The sequence below is a fragment of the Hemibagrus wyckioides genome, linkage group LG29 (genome assembly GCF_019097595.1).
Source record: "Hemibagrus wyckioides isolate EC202008001 linkage group LG29, SWU_Hwy_1.0, whole genome shotgun sequence".
NCBI classification, from domain to species: domain Eukaryota; kingdom Metazoa; phylum Chordata; class Actinopteri; order Siluriformes; family Bagridae; genus Hemibagrus; species Hemibagrus wyckioides.
This window is the reverse complement of record NC_080738.1, coordinates 18,282,724-18,304,836: the sequence shown is the minus strand read 5'-3', so window position 1 is coordinate 18,304,836 and position 22,113 is coordinate 18,282,724. Positions and strand designations below refer to the sequence as shown.

Genomic DNA, 22,113 nt, shown 5'->3' with positions numbered 1-22,113 from the left:
TTGTTTTTTTTTGTGTAAAATTCAAAATTCTCTCCTCGTGCAGTAACTAGAACATTTTACACAGTAAATAAAGTTTAGTGTATAAAATTTATGTATATTTTTCCCCTAAATTTATGTATGTTTTTTCCCTAAAAAATGACTAGCAAAGGCTGATAATTACACCAGTTATAAATAAATAAATGGAATTTTAGAACATGTAAATATCATTAATAGATTTTGTATTTCTTTTTATAAGATTGTAATTAAACAAATATATGATAATTAAATCTTTTTTTACTTATTGTTAAATGATTATTTTTAACATTTATTCCTAGAAAGATAAAAAAAATTCCTTCGTTCAGTAGAAAAGCATTAAAACTGTGAAATCTGTCTCAGAAACCAGGCTGAATAACTTTATTATTGATAAAGATCCCTTATTAAAAAATTCAAATTCAAATTTCATTTGAATACAAATACAAATATTTGACACTTTTATTAAACCTTTCTATCACTGTTAAGGTGTTTTCCTAGCTTTGCCTTGATATCTTCTGCAGCTCTCTCTGATTCTCGAGGAGTTTTCTGTAGAATATCGTGTGTTATTCGAGTAGCTGGAGCATCAAAATTACAATAATCCATCTTTTCTTTGCTCCAGAGCTTGCTTTGAAGAGCTACAGCATAAATATCTCTTCACATGGTTCTTCCTGGATTACTTCTGTGACCTGCTGTACCTGGCTGACATGGCCTTCAGAACAAGAACCGGTGAGAACTTGATTTACCTTCAACAAAGATTTGATTTCTCTGTATGTTCTGTGCAGCAGGCTGACGTTCCTGTGTGCTGCTGTGTTTGTGTTTGTTTTCTGCAGGATATCTAGAGCAGGGTTTACTTGTCAAAGATCAGAAGCTCCTGATCAAGCAGTACACAGACAGCAGTCAGTTCAAGCTGGACGTCATCTCCATGGTTCCCACCGACGTGCTGTACTTCATCCTGGGACTGGACTACCCCGAGATCCGCATCAACAAGCTGCTGCGCCTCAACCGCATGTTTGAGTTCTTCGACCGTTCTCAGACTATGACCAACTACCCCAATATCTTTCGTATCTGCACTTTGGTCATGTATATCATCATCATCATCCACTGGAACGCATGCCTCTACTTCTCCTTCTCCAAATCGATCGGTTTTGGTGCAGATCCCTGGGTCTACCCGGCACTCACGGAGCCTGAATTTGGGGACTTGTTGAGGAAGTACTCTTTCAGCTTGTACTGGTCCACACTGACTCTCACCACCATCGGGGAAACACCTTCTCCTGAGCTGGACTCAGAGTTCCTCTTCCACGTCATAGACTTCCTGGTTGGTGTCCTGATCTTTGCCACCATTGTTGGGAATATCGCAACAATGATCTCCAACATGAACGCGGCCCAAGCCCAGTTTCAGGCTCGCATCGACAGCATCAAGCAGTACATGCATGTGCGTCACGTCAGCAAGGACCTGGAGAAGCGCGTCATCAAGTGGTTTGACTATCTCTGGACCAATAAGAAGGCGCAAGATGAAAGGGAGGTGCTCAGGTACCTGCCGGACAAGCTGCGAGCTGAGATTGGTATGAACGTTCACTTGGATACACTGAAGAAGGTAAGGATCTTCGCAGACTGTGAAGCGGGACTGCTAATTGAGCTCATCCTTAAACTTCGTCCTCAGGTGTTTAGCCCCGGTGATTACATCTGCCGCAAGGGCGACATCGGCCGCGAGATGTACATCATCAAGGAGGGAAAACTGGCTGTGGTGGCAGATGACGGCATCACGCAGTTTTGTGTTCTGGGTGATGGAAGTTATTTTGGTGAGATCAGCATCCTGAATATCAAAGGCAGCAAAGCAGGGAACCGCAGGACAGCTAACATCCGCAGCATCGGATACTCAGACCTCTTCTGCTTGTCCAAGGATGATTTAATGGAAGCTCTGACCGAGTACCCTGACGCCAAAAGCATGCTGGAGGAAAAGGGGAGGCAGATCCTGATGAAAGATGGTCTGATTGACCTGGATCCGGCCAACCTGAAGCCAGACCAGAAGGACCTGGAGGACAGAGTAAACCGAATTTATAACACCATGGAGCTGATGCAGGCCAAAATCAAGAAACTGCTCGCAGATTACAAGAAAACAGAGCAAAACCTGAAGGAGCGCATTGCTCAGATAGAACGTTGCACGGGGGAGGAGGTGGAAGAGGATGAGGATGAAGACGAGGAGCAGAAGGAGGCGAAGGAAGATGCAGCACCAGAGCAAGCCAAGGAGGAGAAGAAAGATGAGGACAAGTAGAAGGTCCGAAGAAACAAAATGAGTTCCAAGTAGAACCTTGTTAGAAGGGGAAGAACCCTTGAAAAAAAACTTTTTTTTCTAAGAATGTAGGATTTCAGTATCGCTAGTAATGTTTCTTTTCCTGTATTGTTAATTTTGTGACTTATGTTCTCAGGATGTGTATTATCGCTAAGTCGATTTCTGACTAGCAAAAACTTTGAAGCTTTGGTTTTAGCACATGGCCTGTGACAAAAATTTCATTCAGACCTCTTTAAGAAGTCTTGAGTAAATGTTTACACAAATAAAGGCACCAGGAAGAACCGAAAAGGAGTTTTCACTCTGATGCCACAGAAGAACCATTTCCTCCTTTCCCTTAGTGTCATGAAGCTTTTCCACTACACTAGCGTTCCATAGATGTTAAAGATTCTTCACAGAACATGCACTGTGATGAAGAACCATTTGTTTTTAAGAGTGTACTGAGTTGTGCAGCATGCTATTTCTATAACAAACATATTAAACAGAAACTCTATTAATTCATTTCAATTCATTTTAAAGATTTGACTGTTTAAGAAAGCTGCTCTTCAGAAATCCAGATGGAAACCCAACACTAACCCTGAACTCCGGATGGACCTGAGGACATTCTTACATCTGATCAGGGATGAACATGTTCCTCTCCTCATCATTTTATACACCAAACACGTTTTAAACCCATTACATTACATTTATACCATTTGGCAGATCCAGAGCGACTTACACTTTTATCTCATTTTTATACAACTGAGGATTTAGGCCCTTGCTCAAGGACCCAGCAGTGGCAGCTTAGTAGACCTTTGATTTAAACTCACTACCTTATGATTAGTAGTCCAACACCTTATCCACTAAGCTACCACATACTGGGAAACATTCTCAATCTCATAAAGCCCAGAAGTGACCCATGGTGACCCGCAGGACGATGTCACGTGAGGCTGTTTTTAATGCTGCATAAAGAAACTCATTATTTTTGGATTAATCTTTTGTTTCAAAGTTTTTAAATTGCAATACAACTGCATTTTACAGATAAATTCCCAGCTCTGAAAACAGTTTAATTTTCTCCATCAAGGCATTAACTCTAGACGAGAGGAGAAATGGGAACTGGAGTTATGTTATGCGTAGCAAATAAGTTCATTAAGATTTTGGACTAATGTTTTCTATCCAGAGGAAAACAACAAACTCATTAACCTAGCTTTATTTACGCTAATGGAGCGTTAGCCAGGTCTGCAGGCGCAGGAAACGTCAAGGAGTATGATACATATACTGCTAATGAAGGACTGTCTAAATACATCTATATTAATGTTTAAAACATTTGTATTTATTCTGTTTTTATAAAGCCTGGAAACAGGAAGTGTGAGGTTTCTTCTGCATGTGAGATCTTCCCTGCTTTAAGCTCAGAGTTAACTGAAGATTATTATAGTTAAAAAGTTAAAAAAAAAGAAAAATAATTAAAAAAAATAAATAAATAAATAAATAAATAAATAAATAAATAATAATAATAATAAGAAGAAGAAGAAGAAGAAGAAGAAGAAGAAGAAAATATTAATTTAACGTAAATAATTATAAGAATAAATAAATAAATAAATAAATAAATAAATAAATAAATAAATAAATAAATAAATAATGTTGTCCCATTACAAAAGACTAAATAAAGACTAAGACTAAAAATAAATAAATGAATAAATGAATAAATGAAGGATAAAAAATATATTTTTTAATTTAGTCAAATTCAGGTAATCTCATGGTCATGAATATTCATTAATTAAGTTATTTGTTTGTTTATTATTTGAATTTTTTATCATTTATTTTTCAGCATTTTATAACTATATACAGCTCCACAAGGATATTAAAAATGACTAATCAGTTAAACTAATTATGGATAGAACTAATCCTGCAGCAACAATAAACAAAAATATAGCTGCAAGCAGCAATGACGGGCCCTCGCACTATGGTGCCATCACCACCCAGGCGCACCAGACACAGTGGGCACAGTGGGTACATGCATTAAAAGGGGAAATACCAAAAGGTATCTATCTAATGAAATAGATCATAGCAATGTCCAGTGATGTCCAAAGGGACAATGACTCTCCCTCTAAACTATATTACTATATCAGTTTATGTATGTATATATATATATATATATATATATATATATATATATAGAGAGAGAGAGAGTCACCCAGAAAAATGTATACACATTTATACAATGTATTTCAGGATTTAAGAAATTTTTTTATACAAAAATTTGTATAAATATTGTATTATTAAATTTATTGCTATACATTATAGATTTATATGATGATATTATGATAATATTATTAATATTATACTAATATTATTTACATCATACTATTTTTATTTTCCTGAAGTGTATATACATTTTTTGGTTGACTCTGTATATATAAATTGTGAAAATGAAGCAATATTGTAAAAAAAATTTAAAATAACGGGATAAGAGCCTCTAGTGGACATAGTCTAGTACTGCAGGAGTCAGGTGAAAATGGACTAGTCAATGGACTGATAAATGTAGAAATTTGTTGTGAGCCATTAGAGCGTCACAAAATCATGAAACTAAGCAGAATCAACCAGTTGTTCTTTCTATGTAAAATTTTTGAAACATTAGGGCTTTCCACTGTTAAGATATAAGAACATTATTTTTTTTCTATTATGTCCTGACAGTAGCAACATCATTCAAAATATCACAAATTCCACAGTTTCACATCAGCCATGTCCTGACATTATTCTCACTGATGTTCAACCAAATCAGGTGAAAGTAAGGGAAAACATTAGAGATTTCTAAAAGTGACACACTTCCTGCTGCCAGTTGGTGGCGCTATGACTGAGATTCACAGTGGTCATGTCCATGTGATCAGCTTTCTTCTCTTAACATAAAGCTGAGGTTTGATGTACATCACACAATATACACCGAAGTTATTAGCCACTTCCTGTTTCCTTTTATTCACCATAAGTTTAAGGGCTCCTCACGGCTGAACCATTTGAGATGTCAAAAATCGCTTATCAACTTTAGATCCTCAATGTCTTCAGATCATATTGGACCCTGTTTGGTCAAAATCATACAAATCCCCTAGGAGGAGTATATCAAATTCCATTGGGTGCGTTTTTCAAACATCCCAAAATAACTGACTTCCTGTTGAGCAGATCCCATGACAGCTGGATGAACGTCATTTAGCTCAATGAGATCTAAATGTTTACCGGCTCTCATGCATATACGTCCAAGTGAATATGAGCTGTGCAGCTATATTTCTGACAAAGTTCCAGGGGGCGCTGTGACAGCCCTGTGCCACGCCCGGGGACCAGCCACACTGGACTTTCTCATAAACATGTACACTCTCTATGGGAAATATTTTGGAACATTAGGCCTTTCCACTCGTAAGATATGAGTTTATAAGTAATAATAGAAGAAATAAGATATATTTCTTCTATTATGTTCTCATGTAAATCGTTGCCATAGTAACACGATTCAAGATATCAAAAATTCCTTCACAGTTTCGCATCAGCCATGTCTTGACATTATTCTGACTGATTTTCAACCAAATCAGGTGAAAGTAAGGGAGAAAATATTAGATATTTCAAAATTGAAACACTTCCTGCTGCCAGTTGGAGGCGCTATGACCGAGACTCACAGTTGTCATATCTGTGTGATCAGCTTTCAACGCTTAACATGATCCTAAGGTTTCAGGTAGATCACTTAATGTACACAGAAGTTATTAGCCACTTCCTGTTTCGTTTTATTCGCCATAAGTTTAAGGGCTTCTCACGGCTGAACCGTTTGAGATCAAAAATCCCTCATCAACTTACATTATCAGTGTTGTATCAATGTCTTGAGATCATATTAGCCTGGGTTTGGTGGCGGTTGTATCAATGTGTTGAGATCATATTAGCCTGGGTTTGGTGGCGGTTGTATCAATGTCTTGAGATCATATTAGCCTGGGTTTGGTGGCGGTTGTATCAATGTGTTGAGATCATATTAGCCTGGGTTTGGTGGCGGTTGTATCAATGTCTTGAGATCATATTAGCCTGGGTTTGGTGGCGGTTGTATCAATGTCTTGAGATCATATTAGCCTGGGTTTGGTGGCGGTTGTATCAGTGTCTTGAGATCATATTAGCCTGGGTTTGGTGGTGGTTGTATCAGTGTCTTGAGATCATATTAGCCTGGGTTTGGTGGTGGTTGTATCACTGTCTTGAGATCATATTAGCCTGGGTTTGGTGGTGGTTGTATCAGTGTCTTGAGATCATATTAGCCTGGGTTTGATGGTGGTTGTATCAGTGTCTTGAGATCATATTAGCCTGGGTTTGGTGGTGGTTGTATCAGTGTCTTGAGATCATATTAGCCTGGGTTTGATGGTGGTTGTATCAGTGTCTTGAGATCATATTAGCCTGGGTTTGGTGGCGGTTGTATCAATGTCTTGAGATCATATTAGCCTGGGTTTGGTGGCGGTTGTATCAATGTGTTGAGATCATATTAGCCTGGGTTTGGTGGCGGTTGTATCAATGTCTTGAGATCATATTAGCCTGGGTTTGGTGGCGGTTGTATCAATGTGTTGAGATCATATTAGCCTGGGTTTGGTGGCGGTTGTATCAATGTCTTGAGATCATATTAGCCTGGGTTTGGTGGCGGTTGTATCAATGTGTTGAGATCATATTAGCCTGGGTTTGGTGGCGGTTGTATCAATGTCTTGAGATCATATTAGCCTGGGTTTGGTGGCGGTTGTATCAATGTCTTGAGATCATATTAGCCTGGGTTTGGTGGCGGTTGTATCAATTCCCTAGGAGGAGTATTTCAAATTCCATTGGGTGCGTTTTGCAAACAACTCAAAATAACTCACTTCCTGTGGATCAGCCTTAATGACATGCAGTGTGAAAGTTGTTCAGTTCAATGAGATCTAAGTGTGGACCAAGTTGTACATGGATACGTGTAAGTGTGTATCAGCTATGCAGCAAGATGTTCCAGGGGGCGCTGTAACAGGCGTGTGCCACGCCCAGGGCTGAGCCACAGTGATGTCCTAATGGCTGCAGATTCCAACCTGTCTGCTGATTTTCAAAAGTTTTTGAGCATGTTAAGGGGTCCAAAATGCCCCGGAAGTTTGAAAAAAAATAAAATAAATAAAATAAATAAATAAAACATAAATTCTAACGAAAACAATAGGGCTTCTGCTCCTACGGTGCAAGGCCTCTGGCCTCTGGCCTCGCTCCTTCGGTGCTTGGGCCCTAATTAATCCATAAGTATTGTAGATGTATATAAATCTGCTTAAAAATAAAATTTAATGTTGAATTAAAATCTCATTCCACATAATCCATGGATACAGATCAGATCTGAGTACTTATATGAAAGATCTATGATATAATATATGAAATATATGAAAGTGGATATGAAAGGAATGTGACGTGGCCTCGGGTGCGAGAACCTGCTCCAGAGCTCTCACAGTGTTTCCAGACAGCACGAGCAGACCGTTTTACTGTTTGGGGTTGTTTTTAAAGCCGCAGCATGTTTCCTCTTTCAGAAAAGAGCTAAAGGTCTCTGGAGCTAAAGGGCATCGGTTCTGCCCAGCGCTCGTCTGCAGCGTGGAGCACTCGGACCTCCTGACATTTGAGAGAACCCGCCCCGGAGCAGCGTGAGATCAACACCAGTTCCCCGGATCCAAATGGCGAGGCTGCTGTTCACCCAGTGAGAGAAAATCCAAGAATAATAATAATAAAAGCCCTCGTTCTCATCTACATGCTTTGATTCGGATGAAATTCAATTTCACAGCAGAATCGATAACACGCAATAATCAGGATAAACGACGTGAAGCTCTAGATTCTCATCACACCTTCATGCTTTTTACACTTTTCTGTTGTTCAGAGACAGAAAGAAGAAAATGAAAAATAAAAAGCTATCTGTTTTTGCCTCCTCAACTTTATAAAAGAGAGAAAAAAATATTAATACAGTTTACACAGAGAGCTGCTGCTGAGTTCTGGACTCTGATTGGTCATCAGGTGTTGATTAATTCTCTCTAACAGCAGCTCTGACCGGGACATGTACAGCACACACTCCACTGATAAACAGATTAATATAAAGGTTCTGTAAAAGGAAATGTGTGTGTGTGTGTGTGTGTGTGTGAGACGTGTGGAAGGAGTCTCCAATGTCAGTGCTGTGTACAAGCCCGAGGTGGAACATCTGGAACATCTCCAGGACTGACAAGTTTCTCAGTTTTGTGTTCAAAAGAGAGTAAAGAGAAACTTCTTTCTCTGATGTTCTTAAATGCAACAAAAAATGGATAAAAGTATGATGTTTTTTAGTTTACATTTTTTTAACTGCTGGTAATTTGTCATGGAGTGAGAAAAACAAAATGAACATTAAATACATGAAATTAATACAATTTTAGGAAACGAATTAACAGAACAGTAAGAGTGACTCATCACACCATCCTGTCGTTTATTTTCCTTTAACTGCACGTGTTTTATTCCTGTTCAGTTTATCAGTGATTACAAGCTTTTTGTTTAGTAAACAATTTTTACTTTTTTTTTATTTTCGTCCATTTATTGTTACAATTTATTGTGTGTTAATGACACATAGTGTTTTCTTCTTTCTAGCAGTTAAAATACAAACAATAAAACAAATAAAAATCCATTTTTTAATTCTTGTTTCCTGGACTTTTATTATTTTAAATATATTATTATTTATATCATTTTTTTATTCTAATATAAAATTATTATTTTTCTTAATTTTATGAAATTATTTACATTAGAAATGATTTGCGTATTAGATTTGCAGTAAATTTATTAAGTGTAATATTTAACAATAATGTTTTACAGTGTCTGATGTGACAATAAATAAATAAATAAATAAATAAATAAATAAATAAATAAAGAGAAAACCTGTGTTATTTGTAACACTATTTATTATATTTCTCCTCCACTGACCCTGGGATGAGTTGATGCAGAAGCAGCTCAGTGTTTGCTGAGTGATGGAGGGAGGAGAGCTGAAGGCAGAAGGTTATGTGAGATCATCACCCTGAAACCTTTGTGTAGCTTTGAAGACATCAGAGGGGTTTGATTAGATTTGATTGGACTCCAGCGTGGAGGTGATTGTAAGTGAAATAATAAATGTGATTATAAACATGAGCAGGTTCTGGAACATTCTGTGTTACATCATCATCATCATCATCATCATCAGAGTTTTGTCTGTAGCTTCAGACCAGATTTCCCTCAGAGAAGCTGAGACTCTGTTACGCTGAGATAAGTGGTGTTTGTCTCGGCTGATCGATGCTCCAGCACTGGAAATGTCACCATGCTGCAGAGATCGAAGACTCAAGTAATGAGACTGAGACCACAACTCGATGATTCAATCCCGTCTCACACACACAGACCACAGAGGTAAAGACCTGCTCCACTCAGACCTCTCACACAGTAGAACATTTAATCCACCTTCATCATCTTCATCATCAACATCATCATCATTATCAAAATGACGATCATCATCATCATCATCAACACCATCATCATCATCATTATTAAAATGACCACCATCATCATCATCATCATCATCAAAATGATGATCATCATCATCATCGTCCTTATCAAAATGACCACCACCACCATCATCATCATCATCATCAACATCATCATCATGATCATCATCGTCATCAACATCATCATCATCATCATCATCATCATCATCATCATCATCGTCCTTATCAAAATGACCACCACCACCATCATCATCATCATCAACATCATCATCATGATCATCATCGTCATCAACATCATCATCATCATCATCATCATCATCAAAATGACCACCACCACCATCATCATCATCATCAACATCATCATCATGATCATCATCGTCATCAACATCATCATCATCATCATCATCATCATCAAAATGACCACCACCACCATCATCATCATCATCAACATCATCATCATGATCATCATCGTCATCAACATCATCATCATCATCATCATCATCATCAAAATGACCACCACCACCATCATCATCATCATCAACATCATCATCATGATCATCATCGTCATCAACATCATCATCATCATCATCATCATCATCATCAAAATGACCACCATGATCATCATCATCATCATCATCAACATCATCATCATGATCATCATCATCATCATTATAATCATCATCATCATCAAGATCATCATCACCTTCACCATCATCAACATCATCATCATCATCATCGTCTGTGGATGAAGCATGATGAAGATCTGAGTGAGTTCAATAATACTAAGTGAATGAGTAGAACACTAAACAGTGTCTTTGTACCAAAAACTCTGATTAAAATGGATCTTAGGATAATTAACGACTTCTACAAAGATTTCATCTGGGACTCTTATCCTCTGCTCCACCCACTGCTCCACCCACTGCCCCTGCCCCACCCACTGCCCTCACTGTATCCTCTGCTCCACCCACTGCTCTGCCCACTGACCCTGCCCCACCCACCGCCCCCACTGTGTCCTCTGTGCCACCCACTGCTCCGCCTAGTGACCCTGCACCACCCACCACCCTCACTGTATCCTTTGCTCCACCCACTGCTCCACCCACTGACCCTGCCCCACCCACTGCCCTCACTGTATCCTCTGCTCCACCCACAGCTCCGCCCACTGACCCTGCCCCACCCACCACCCTCACTGTATCCTCTGCTCCACCCACTGCTCAGCCCACTGACCCTGATCTACCCACTGCCCTCACTGTATGCTTTGCTCCACCCACTACCCCCCTGCCAAACCAACTACCCTCATTGTGTCCTCCCACTGCCCTGCCCATTGCCCCAGTATATAATTAGTGTTCTGCATGGCTGATACTATCAGGTGCAGGCTGGAATTAAGCTCCTTACTAGTGACTAGGTTCCTGTTCTAATCAGCACCCTGCGCTTCCTGATCTCATCTTGCTGTTAGTAATTGTTTCACTTTCTGAGCGTGAGCCAGCGCTCGTTATCATCTCACGGTTCAGTCACTCAGGACTGATTGGAAAACCCACAGCATGACGTAACGGTTGATTAGCCCACTCCAGGCCGGAATCTTTTGAAACCCTCTTCTGGTAGAGTGGATATATTAAGAGGCTGTGCGGACATGCAAGTGTGTGACTTTTGCTTGTTGTCGATGTGTGTTTTGTTGACGTGACCTCTGCAGATCAGCAAGTCGAGCCCTTGTCACACTGATGAGTCTCTCCAACAACAGATGTGGGCAGAAGCCAGACGCAGGAGGAAGAGTCTTTCCTGCACTCTGATCCACAGCATCAGGATCAGGATGTTAACCCCTTGTGATATTTGGGTTTCTCATATCATTAACTTTTTCAGATGGAACCTCAGGCTTTGTGGAATCTGTATATAAGAGACATTTTTCTTATTTTTTTTGTCTCAACTCACAATATAGCCTCGAAAATGAAGCCTACACTAATATTGAGTGGGTAGAAAATAATTTATCTTCATCTCTATCTTCATAAATACCAAGTAAAGATCTGTAACCTAAAAGCACATATAGTACAAGCCGGTTTTCCCAAATACTACTCGAATTATTCAATTATTCCCGTCATTTCCTGAGAGATATGGATCTAACCTTCACTCTGCACATCCACGCTGTCTAATTGCTGTCACCATGCTGAGAGGTGAAGAATATGCTCGCTGTGGGAAAACCAGAGCGTCTGAGTGATGGGCGTGAAATCTCTGCCATGCGCTGTCACCCATGTTCATCCGAGCGATTCTGAGGAGAACCAATGGATACCCGAGGCAGCTGGTCTTAATGGAGATGGGGTCAGAGAGAGAGAGAGAGTGAGAGAAAGAGAGAGAGAGAGAGAGAGAGAGAGAGATATGGAGTCTGGATGATGGACATCAGGTACTTACAGTGTCTAATAGCTGGTTCTTTAGAGAAAGGGAAGCTCTGTGTGTCTCTGTAATTACTTTATCATTGTTACTCCGTGACCTCGGCAATTTGCCAAGCCGTTCTGCAGAGACGGAGAAAATCACAAAGGCTTGGCAGGATTAGATCCTTCTTATTCAGTCTGAAATCACATAAGCAGGACAAACGTGAGATTTGTCCTAAAAAAAGAAGTCGTAGCCAACGAAAATGAGATGAAAATGACTCTATTCCCAGATGTTCACACACACACACACACAAACGCACACATTGATGTTCGTCTTGATCATGTAATGTAATGTATTTGCATGTAATGATTTCTTTTCGGCTCTTATCTGTAATTTCCGGTCAATTGTAATCCGGTTATAGTTTAATAAGATAAAACGAGATCTTCCTCAAACGAGGAAGATATCATTAACACCATCTGAAGGAAGCTGGAATGTAAACAGAGCTGGTGGAAGTTTACGGCTCCTGTTGCGGCAAATTGTCAGCGATTACGCCGTGTATTAATGAGTAAAGTCTTAATTATTCTCTTATCCATTAGAGTTACATCTAATATAATAGATATATATTTCCTGCTCTCATTAACTCTCTTTAGGTTAATGACACAAAAAAATATCACAGCTTGTCATGTTACTGAGAAACTGCAAAGAAGTCTAAACTGCTAAAGATGTACGAGAACTTCACCTACTCCACCTGCTTCACAGCTCTGACATCTTTATTTCCACCCTGTGGGGGCCCTAAGCGATTCCATGTATGGGAATCTCGCACATGTGCAGAATGATAGGAATGTTCCACTATTCATGAATCATGGGGGGGGCCCGCATTTGAAAAGATGTGATCATTTAAAATCTTAATGGTCATAGACAGACCATACAATATATGATAGAAAAGTAATAAGTACTATATGATTTATATAGGCTTCTTGGTATTGGTCAGGGGCCACTAATTCCCCGGGTCCCTAAGCGGCTGCTTACCTCGCTTATTGGTTAAGTCCGCCCCTGGGGATAAATAAACATTAAAATATCACAGCATTGTCATTTTTATATTCTGGTAAAGCTGTCCATTGTTGAAATGCTATAGAAATAAAATCAAATTGAATTAAATTGAAGCTTAATCAATCCTACATCAAGGGAATGAAGCAGCACTTCCACAGAGCGCCGCTGTCTCTAAACAGATGAAAGTGTTGTATGATGTCATCTGTCCTCTCTCTGACAGGCTGATGTCACAGAGGTGCTTTCAGTCTCCAGTGTGTATTTTTATTCTCTGACTTTGCAGCCTTTCCCTCCATCCGTCTTGTCTCTGTGAGTAAACACCTGTCACAGCCGGACCTCTGCGTGACTCCCGGCGGCCACATGGTCCTCAAATACTCCTGGTGAATTCACAGAAAGCGTTTGTCAGTGCAGACACAGAGTCCTGAAAAGACCTCTTGAGAAAATGAGCTGGCTTTAAAGCGCTCCTTCATCTCGTCTCTGGAGCTTCACCTTCACACTAAAGCCAATGCAGGAAGAACAAAAAAAAGATGGGAAGAAGAAGACACTTAGGGATGTGATGGAGGAGGAGAATAACCCATGATGCAGTGCTGTGATGAAGCTCAGTCACTGTTGCTATAGAAACAATAACATATGAGATCCAGAGCATTAGATTCGAATATTATTGTCATTGCTCATGGATACAAGGCAAATACAGTTAGCATCTCACAAAGCAGCAGTGAAGTATAAACATATGTGCAGATATACAGGAAAGATTTATATCTTTTAAGATTTATATATGTTTATATGAATGTACAGAGAATATGTACAGTGATACACAGATCAGGTATACCATTGCGACCAGTGCCAGGTGAAGTGAATAAGACTGATGATCTCCTCATCATGGCACCTGTTAGTGGGTGGGATATATTAGGCAGTTGATCAAAGTTGATGTTAGAAGCAGGAAAAATGGACAAGTGTAAGGATTGAGTGAGTTTGATGAAGATGGCTAGACCACTGGATCATAGCATCTCCAAAACTGCAGCTCTTGTGGGGTGTTCCCGGTCTGCAGTGGTCAGTATCTATCAAAAGTGGTCCAAGGAAGGACCAGTGGTGAACTGGTGACAGGGTCATGGGCGGTCAAGGGTCACTGATGGACGTAGGGAGCGATTAGAAGGCAGGCCCATGTGATCTGAGCCAACAGACGAGCTACTGTTGCTCAAATTGATGAAGTTAATGCTGGTTCTGATAGAAAGGGGTCAGAATACACAGTGCAGGGCAGGTCCGGGCTGTTTTGTCAGCAAAAGGGGGACCAAAAAAATATTAGCCAAGTGGTAATAATTTTATGATACACTGATCGGTGTATATTGCAGTTTTGAGGGAAGGAGGGAATATTACCATCACTGGGGGGATTGAAGAGTTCAGTAAGGAGACCGCTGTGGGGTAAAAGCTGTTCCTTAGCCTGCTAGTCTTGGACTGCACCTGAACCTCTTCCCAGAGGGTAAACAGTTTCTGGAGGAGAGGTGTCTTTAATGGCTGGAAGTGAGGTCCCGATAATGCACTGGGCGGTTTTCACCACCCTCTGTAATGCTTTTTGTTCCATAATAGAGCAATTCCCATACCAGACTGAGATACAGCTGGTTAGGATGCTCTCAACTGTACAGTGGGAGAACTTCTCTAAGATAGCTGAAGAAAGGATGTTACTCCTCTGTAATCTCAGGAAGAAGAGGGACTGTTAGATTTCTTGATCATTAAACCTGTGATTTAATTAAAATCTGATTTTTTTGGTTCTCTCAGAGCAGGTTCTCTTTACACTGAGGAGAGTGGATGCAGAGTGGATGCTAGCTTCCACAAGCTGTTTAATCATGTGTAACTTTTTTCAGCTTGTCACATTAAATTATAACAACTCTTCAATTATTTTGCAGTGTTATTGTTTTTATGCTATTTGTCTCTCTAGTCAAGGTCAGAGATCGCGATTAGCATGAACACAGAGAAAGTTTTCCGTCTTCTTCAGGATGGAAGAGTTCACACTTCTTTCTTTGCGTTTTTTTCCAGGAAAGTGACAAGCTGCCATTTTTTATTTTGTCTTATTAACTTCAAGAGAGAGAAGAAATCGAGGTTGCTGAGAGAACTGCTGTTTTTAGCTGCTATAATGAAGTGACAACAGGAGCTAACGTTTCCATAGCATTAATGTAACTATAAATGGATTTAAAAATGGCATGATGTTCATTAATTAAGTTAAAAATAAAATGTTGGCGAATTTTTGTGGTATAAGGAGCATTCAAATTTTTATGTAAACAAATTTACCAAAAAATATCAGCCTGAGATTAAAGCTGCATTCAGATTAACTGCAAAAATTAGGTTTTCTTTATTCAGATTCTTTGTTTTTGAGTCCATCTTTGTTTTGTTTTTTTCACAATAAGATTAAAGAAGGATTCACAACAGAAATGATCTACAACAGAAATGTCAGTTCTCTCTTTATGTCTTCATGAGGAGGAGAATTTGTTTGGGCATAATTTCAGAAGATGCAGCTGATATAAATGCAGCTGAGGTAAAATATTAGCAAATGAAGCTGTGGGGTTTTATTGAGATCTGTTTCCATTTAACTGGCAGCACATTTACACTCCAGCAGAAGCTCCTGCATGTTTGAAGATTCACTGAAAGCCACACGATGGTGAGGAACATCACACCGGCTCTGCAGCTCTGCTCTGCAGCTCGGCCCTCGGGAGGTGAAACGGTTTACCTCAGCACTGATTTGATCAGATGGTGCAGCTGAGAGAGACGAGGCCGTGGAATCGCTCCATTACGTCCTAACATGTTTAATTAGAGCACTTCAGCCGAAGACTGCTCGGCTTCTGTCTCCTTCTCTCGGCTCTTCTCTTCTGAGACTCATTTGGATCTCAGACGTATTTTAGTTCGTGTCAGGAAAAAAAATGGACGCGATCCTTTTAAAAGTAGCATTTTTAAAAGCATTAGTGTGTCATAACGGCACTATTCAGACAGTTCCAGCAGGTTCAGAGCCAGTTTGTTTTCCCCACAATGATAATTAGCAGCAGAGATACAGTGACAGGGTTGCCAGATCTGTAGAAAACCAATCAAACAAAGAAAGTCCAACTTCAAACTACTGAATTTCCTGAAGATTAAATTAAACTCATGACTTTTATTGTTGATATCAGGTATTTTTTCACAAACTCATTCTCATGCAAAATCAGAAATAAAGCTCTGATCCCTGATATTGTCACATTTTTGAAGCCTTATAAATTTTCATTTCCTGTCTGGATTAAAATGTTTACATATTTGGCTCTATAGTTTAGACAAAAAGTCCAAACTGAAAACTATAACATTTTTATAATCCATTTTTTCCTGGCCTGGCAACCCTGAACATGTGATAAAGGATATAAAGTGTTAAAGACATAATGTATTATATATAATTGTTGAACTAAAGCTTAATGATTAATGAGTGAATAATTACTGAATATACTGTTCAGCTCTTCGGCTCCTCTGGTGCTGATGGCAGAGTGTTTGGGTTTGGGTTCTGTGCTGTTTGCTCACACAGCTCACTGTAACACATTACACATTAATCACATAATAAACCCAGCCTCTTATCTCTCTGATTAGCAATTCTAAACATCTCACAGAGAGGAGAGGAGACTCTTCATCTGCATGAGAGATGTGAGGGAGTCAGAGCATGTGATGGGAACGTGATCAGTCAGCGCTGTAACATCAGAAACCTTTACTCCAGACTACTCAACTACAACAACTACAATTACATCAACTACAGCTACAACATCGACAACTCAACTACAACAACAACTACAACTACAACTCAACTACAACAACTACAACATCAACAACTCAACTACAACAACTACAACTACAACAACTCAACTACAACAACTACAACATCAACAACTCAACTACAACAACAACTACAACTACAACAACTCAACTACAACAACTACAACATCAACAACTCAACTACAACAACTACAACTACAACAACTCAACTACAACAACTACAACATCAACAACTCAACTACAACAACAACTACAGCTACAACAACTACAACATCGACAACTCAACTACAACAACTACAACATCAACAACAACTACAACAACAACTACAGCTACAACAACTACAACATCAACAACTCAACTACAACAACAACTACAACTACAACAACTACAACATCGACAACTCAACTACAACAACTACAACATCAACAACAACTACAAAATCAAGAACTACAATTACAACAACAACTACATCAACTACAGCTACAACAACTACATCATCAACAACTACTACAACAGCAACTACAACATCAACAACTCAACTACAACAACAACTACAGCTACAACAACTACATCATCAACAACTACTACAACAGCAACTACAACATCAACAACTCAACTACAACAACTACAGCTACAACAACTACATCATCAACAACTACTACAACAGCAACTACAACATCAACAACTCAACTACAACAACAACTACAGCTACAACAACTACATCATCAACAACTACTACAACAGCAACTACAACTACAACAACTCAACTACAACAACTACAACATCAACAACTCAACTACAACAACAACTACAGCTACAACAACTACAACATCGACAACTCAACTACAACAACTACAACATCAACAACAACTACAACAACAACTACAGCTACAACAACTACAACATCAACAACTACAACTACAACAACTACAACATCGACAACTCAACTACAACATCAACAACAACTACAAAATCAAGAACTACAATTACAACAACAACTACATCAACTACAGCTACAACAACTACATCATCAACAACTACTACAACAGCAACTACAACATCAACAACTCAACTACAACAACAACTACAGCTACAACAACTACATCATCAACAACTACTACAACAGCAACTACAACATCAACAACTCAACTACAACAACAACTACAGCTACAACAACTACAACATCGACAACTCAACTACAACAACTACAACATCAACAACAACTACAAAATCAAGAACTACAATTACAACAACTACATCAACTACAGCTACAACAACTACAAAATCAACAACTACTACAACAGCAACTACAACAGCAACTACTGCATAAATATGTCTAAAAGCAAAAAAATAATAATAATAAACACGTTATAATTATATTTTATTTATTTATTTATGTTTTATAGTTGTTTAAATAATATTGAAATACAATAAAAATCAGTTGAATGAATTCTAATAAATTAAAGCTTCAGATAAAGTTAAATATAAAAGCCCAGTGTTTCAGATCATGCATTTCCTCGTTTATTCGTGTTTAACACACGCACACACACACACACACACACACACACCTGCTGCTGTTGCTCCACACAACTCCTCACAACACACAGAGAGAAAAAAACAAAACAGGTCAAATAACAAATAAACAAAATAATCAATTTCACTTTCCATAAACATTTTTCCATAAAAGTGTTAAAAGCATTCCCGCGTGAAGTGTGACAGGAAATCCATTTCTTTAGTCCTGTATGCAAATAAATCACTAAAGCGCCGCCTCCAGCTCACCTCAGCTCACTGCCTTTACTCTCTGTTACACTGATGTGTATTTTATTCACAGTGTGTATTTAATCCAGCCAATCAGATTCCACTTCATTTAGAAGCTTATGGAAGATCAAAGGTTCCAGCCGTTCCGAGTCGGGCCCTTGAGCTCGGTCCCTAACCCTTTCTGCCCCATCTCACAGCTGACCCTGTGCTCTGACCCCCTCTTCTTAAAGCCCTCTTCTTCTCTTCTTCCTTCCTCACCTCACGCTGGTTCTCTTTCAGCTCCTGAAGCACCGGAACAAAAACCTGCCTACATTTTTTTTCTCTATAATTATTATTATCTCCTTTCATACACCTTTATCTCCAGCGCTTGTATTCACACTGACCTTTTCACCACCGAATTACTGGCTGCAGGGTCGCGACCTCTCCACAGGTGCTTATAAAATTCCCAAACCTGCTTTTGTGTTCCAGAGATACCAGTAATTAGCTGTATGCTAACAGACATTAGCGATAAGGCTTGGAGCTTTGGATAACTCAGGAATAGAGAGATGTGACCTTTAAAGTGTGTGTGAGAACGAAGTGTGGAACCCAGAACTTGAAAAGAATTCATAGAAAGAAATAATCTGAACTATTTATGATGATATTAGTTTGTCCAATCCAGGGATTATTCTGAGGGGAATAAGTTCACACTTATTCAGGGCTCTGTGGTGTTTCCTCTCAGGAGGATATCCACGCAGAACCTTTTCTGGAAGACAAGAACCCATCACTATCAACTAAACCCTTAAAGAACCTATCATGTGGAACCCTTTTTCCACAGTCTAATAACTACCATGACATTCATTCACTCTTCTTCTACCAAGGTCTGTGTAGAACCCAAGCAGAAACAGTTCTATGTAGGTTTATGGAACCAAAGAAGCATTAAACATCTAGCAAACCCTTGAACCATTCAAGAACCTTCTATTGTCTAAGATTTTACCAGATACAAAGAAGTTTATTCATTCACTCATCTTCTAAAGCAGAAACAAGCAGAAACAGTTCAATGTAGCAAAAGCAAAGAACCCTTAAGTATCTACCAATCCCTTGAACCCTTTGAGAAGAAGATTTTACTAGATACCAAAAACTCTTCTACAGAGTTTTAAGTAGAACCCTTTTCACCAGAACCCCACAATTATACAAAGAACCCATGAGGAACCTCTGAGGAACCCATTTTTTCTCAGTGTGTACGTAAACACTGGGTAAATATGAGGCACAGTCTCATCCATTAAGAGTTCATTGAATAATTAAGGGCTCTTTTCTTCTAAAACAGGTTCTCCTCAGAACTTTTCCTTATAAAAGAACAGTTTGTTGTTGGCTTCATCATAAACCCTTTATGTATTTTAAGCCTTTAAGTCTGGCTCATAGCTTTTAAAAAGGCTTCTGCATGGAACTTTTTTTATTTGGAAGTACATGTAGGGTTCTACAAAGGACTCAGAAAATGGATGAATCTGTGTTGTGGTATATTCTTCAGGGGTTCGTTAAGGGTTTACTGGATCAGTAAGGGTTCTTAGCATCCAAAAAAATGGATCCACTTCCAGCGCCTTTCTGATCGGAAAACTTAATTGTTGTAATGTTCTACACAGAATGCAGTAGAACATGAATAAAGTCATGGAATAAAAGGTTCTTTACAGGTTCTCTAGATAATTCAGGGTTCTCGGCTTTTAAAAATATTAAACACTACATAGAACTCCACCAACGATGCTGGGAATTTAATTGATGAAGGAATGAATTGTAAAGGGTTCTGTTCATGTTCGTTAGCTAATTAAGGGTTCTTAGCATTCAAAAAAATGGATCCACTTCCAGCCACTTTCTGATCGAAAAGCAGATCAGTAGAACATGTTCTTTACAGGTTCTCTGGATAATTCAGGGTTCTTTGCATTTAAAACTAGCCATAGATCTCCATCGACGATGCTGTACTGTATATTGAATTGATGAAGGAATGAATTGTAAAGGGTTCTCTTCAGGTTCTTTGGCTAATTTAGGGTTCTTTGCTTCACGAAATGGTTCTCGGAACTGTGTTTCATGCACAAACTCTTTGGTGAAGCAAAGAAACTTTAAGTGAAGAAAATATTCTGACGAAAAATCATTATTAAGGCCTTATGATGATGATGATGATGAATAAGTTGCCATGGTGACATTATCACCATCACAGCCAACAGCATGGGAAACTCCGCCCACATCAATGTTCTTGAAGATCTTTCAGGTGGAGCTGAAATGTGATTAGAACCAGGTGCTAACATAGAGATAATCATTTCTCTCAAGAGGAGTTTTATCATAATAAGAATCCCCCCCCCCTGTATCTCTCTCTCTCTCTCTCTCTTTCTCTCTCTGTTCCCCCTTTCAGCCTTTCCTTATCTGGGCTGCAGACGCGACGCAGTGTGACGCAGCCTGAGTTTCCCTGAAGGAGAAGCAGGAGTACCAGACACCTCCACATGGAGGAGGAAGCATAAAGAGAATTCATCTCAGGTGTAATTTTTGATATGTGAAGAAATTTTAACCAGCAGAAATTCTGTTTACACTCCTCCTTTACTTCTTATTCTCTCTCTCTCTCTCCCATATTCTGCGTGATTTCTGTCCCTTTCAAGAGCTTCCCATTAGTCCAGATGTTTTTTTTTATTTACTTACCCCACAGCTGCGTGTTCTGGATTCTGATTGGTTAATTGATTTTCGAGAACAGACGATCTTCTTCATAAACCAGAAGATTCGTGCTTGAATAGATTTTTTTTTCTCCAAAATAATTTGAAAGCCATTAGCAAAATATTCAGATGGTTAATATTCTATAGAAATTATGAATGTTTTATGAGAATTGAGAAAAGTGTCATGTAATTTGAATTATGCATTTTGAATGTGCTGGAATCTGCTGCAGAAGTTGTGTGTGTGGGGGGGGGATTCTGCTCTTCAATAGAAAATTATAAAATAAATAAATAAATAAATAAATAAATAAATAAATAAACAGACAAACAAATAAGTAAATAAATAAAAATCACCCTGTGCTGAAAAGATAAAAATACGATCATAATGATTTCTTCATTTAGAAAGATCTCTGTTTATTATTTTCAGAGCGCTTTGCTGTATGCTGCCTGAATTCCCAAATTTCTTCATCCATGATCATCCATGGAGTTTTTTTTTTTTCCGTCTCCACTCTGTGTGCTGTAATGAAGTGATTATCTAATCCTAATGCAGGATCGATTGAAGCCCATCGGAACCATGTGTCAGCGGCCGCGTTCCAATCAATCCGGCGAGTTTTTCCCCTCTTTCTCTCTTGCGGTTGTGCATACGCGTCACACACACACACACACACACACACACATAGAGAGAGAGAGACCCCCAGCCTCGGGCAACTCACGGATCAGTCCTGTCTCCATCCCTTCAGCGCA

General features: G+C 39.0%; 1 protein-coding gene across 1 annotated transcript in view; it reads left to right on the top strand.

Annotated features, from left to right (window-relative positions):
* Window positions 1-13,554, top strand: part of cnga1a (cyclic nucleotide gated channel subunit alpha 1a) — a 14,628-nt gene extending 1,074 nt beyond the window's left edge. Inside the window, exons 5-10 of the mRNA XM_058384560.1 lie at window positions 632-738; window positions 843-2,280; window positions 7,816-7,926; window positions 10,638-11,094; window positions 11,453-11,582; window positions 13,454-13,554. Coding sequence (XP_058240543.1) covers window positions 632-738; window positions 843-2,280; window positions 7,816-7,926; window positions 10,638-11,094; window positions 11,453-11,582; window positions 13,454-13,554 — 2,344 coding nt within the window. The remainder of the gene's footprint in view (window positions 1-631; window positions 739-842; window positions 2,281-7,815; window positions 7,927-10,637; window positions 11,095-11,452; window positions 11,583-13,453) is intronic.
* Window positions 13,555-22,113: the final 8,559 nt, after the last annotated feature.